General features: G+C 53.1%; 1 protein-coding gene across 1 annotated transcript; it reads right to left on the minus strand.

Annotated features, from left to right (window-relative positions):
* Positions 1 to 5: 5 nt before the first annotated feature.
* LOC107988217 (polypeptide N-acetylgalactosaminyltransferase 11-like) lies at positions 6 to 712 on the minus strand (the record flags this gene model as incomplete). The annotated part of the gene is made up of 3 exons (XM_017031093.2): positions 584 to 712; positions 265 to 514; positions 6 to 120 (listed from the first exon to the last, which is right to left on the minus strand). Coding segments are annotated over exons 1-3 (390 nt in total), but the record flags the coding sequence as incomplete, so codon positions are not given.
* Positions 713 to 723: the final 11 nt, after the last annotated feature.

Here is a 723-nt window from a genome sequence, read left to right on the forward strand (position 1 = left end):
ACCCTGAAGGAGATCTCCAAGTTTTCTCCACCCCAGATGTTCATGCCGGCGTCATATTGGCCAAGCTCGATGAAGTACTTCCTGTTGATGGCGAACAGACCACCTGCCATGGTGGGAGACCTGCAGAGGACAATTGACATGATGTTTCACACAATTCAAAATCATCTTACACTTCAGGAGGCATCAGCAGGTGAGTGACAACACTTTACAAACATGAGGACCTAGTGTTGTCATACTCAGTCACGTGACTGACCCTCCTGTTACCTGATTGGTCCAGTGGCTCCCTCTGATCCACTGAGCTCAGAGGGAGGAACAGGGTCCCACTTGAAGTGCAGCCCCCAGTTAAACCCCCCCCTGACAACAGGGGAAGGGGAGTAAGTGAGGGTGTCCGCAGAGATGATGTCGATGACGGGACACACCACTGTGTGGCGATCTTTCTGGATGGGAGTGAGCAGCGGCTGCAGCCAGGCGTTGTTGACCTCGCAGTGACTGTCGAGGAAAACGAGGACATCGCCTGGAAAGAGATGAGGACAATTCAGGTCTCCGTCAACAGCTACACCTGGATGAAGGGCGGAGGACGCACCTGTGGCGTGTGAGGCTCCTATCATTCGGCCTCTGATGAGCCCTTCTCTTTTATGGTTCCTCACCAGTTTGACCTTTGAGCCTTTGAGCTCCTCTTGAATGTAACGGTCCAGGCCGTCCTTCAGCTCGTCTGTGCATTAA

The sequence above is a fragment of the Cynoglossus semilaevis genome, unplaced genomic scaffold (assembly GCF_000523025.1).
Source record: "Cynoglossus semilaevis isolate Cse_v1.0 unplaced genomic scaffold, Cse_v1.0 C18998998, whole genome shotgun sequence".
Lineage (NCBI taxonomy): Eukaryota > Metazoa > Chordata > Actinopteri > Pleuronectiformes > Cynoglossidae > Cynoglossus > Cynoglossus semilaevis.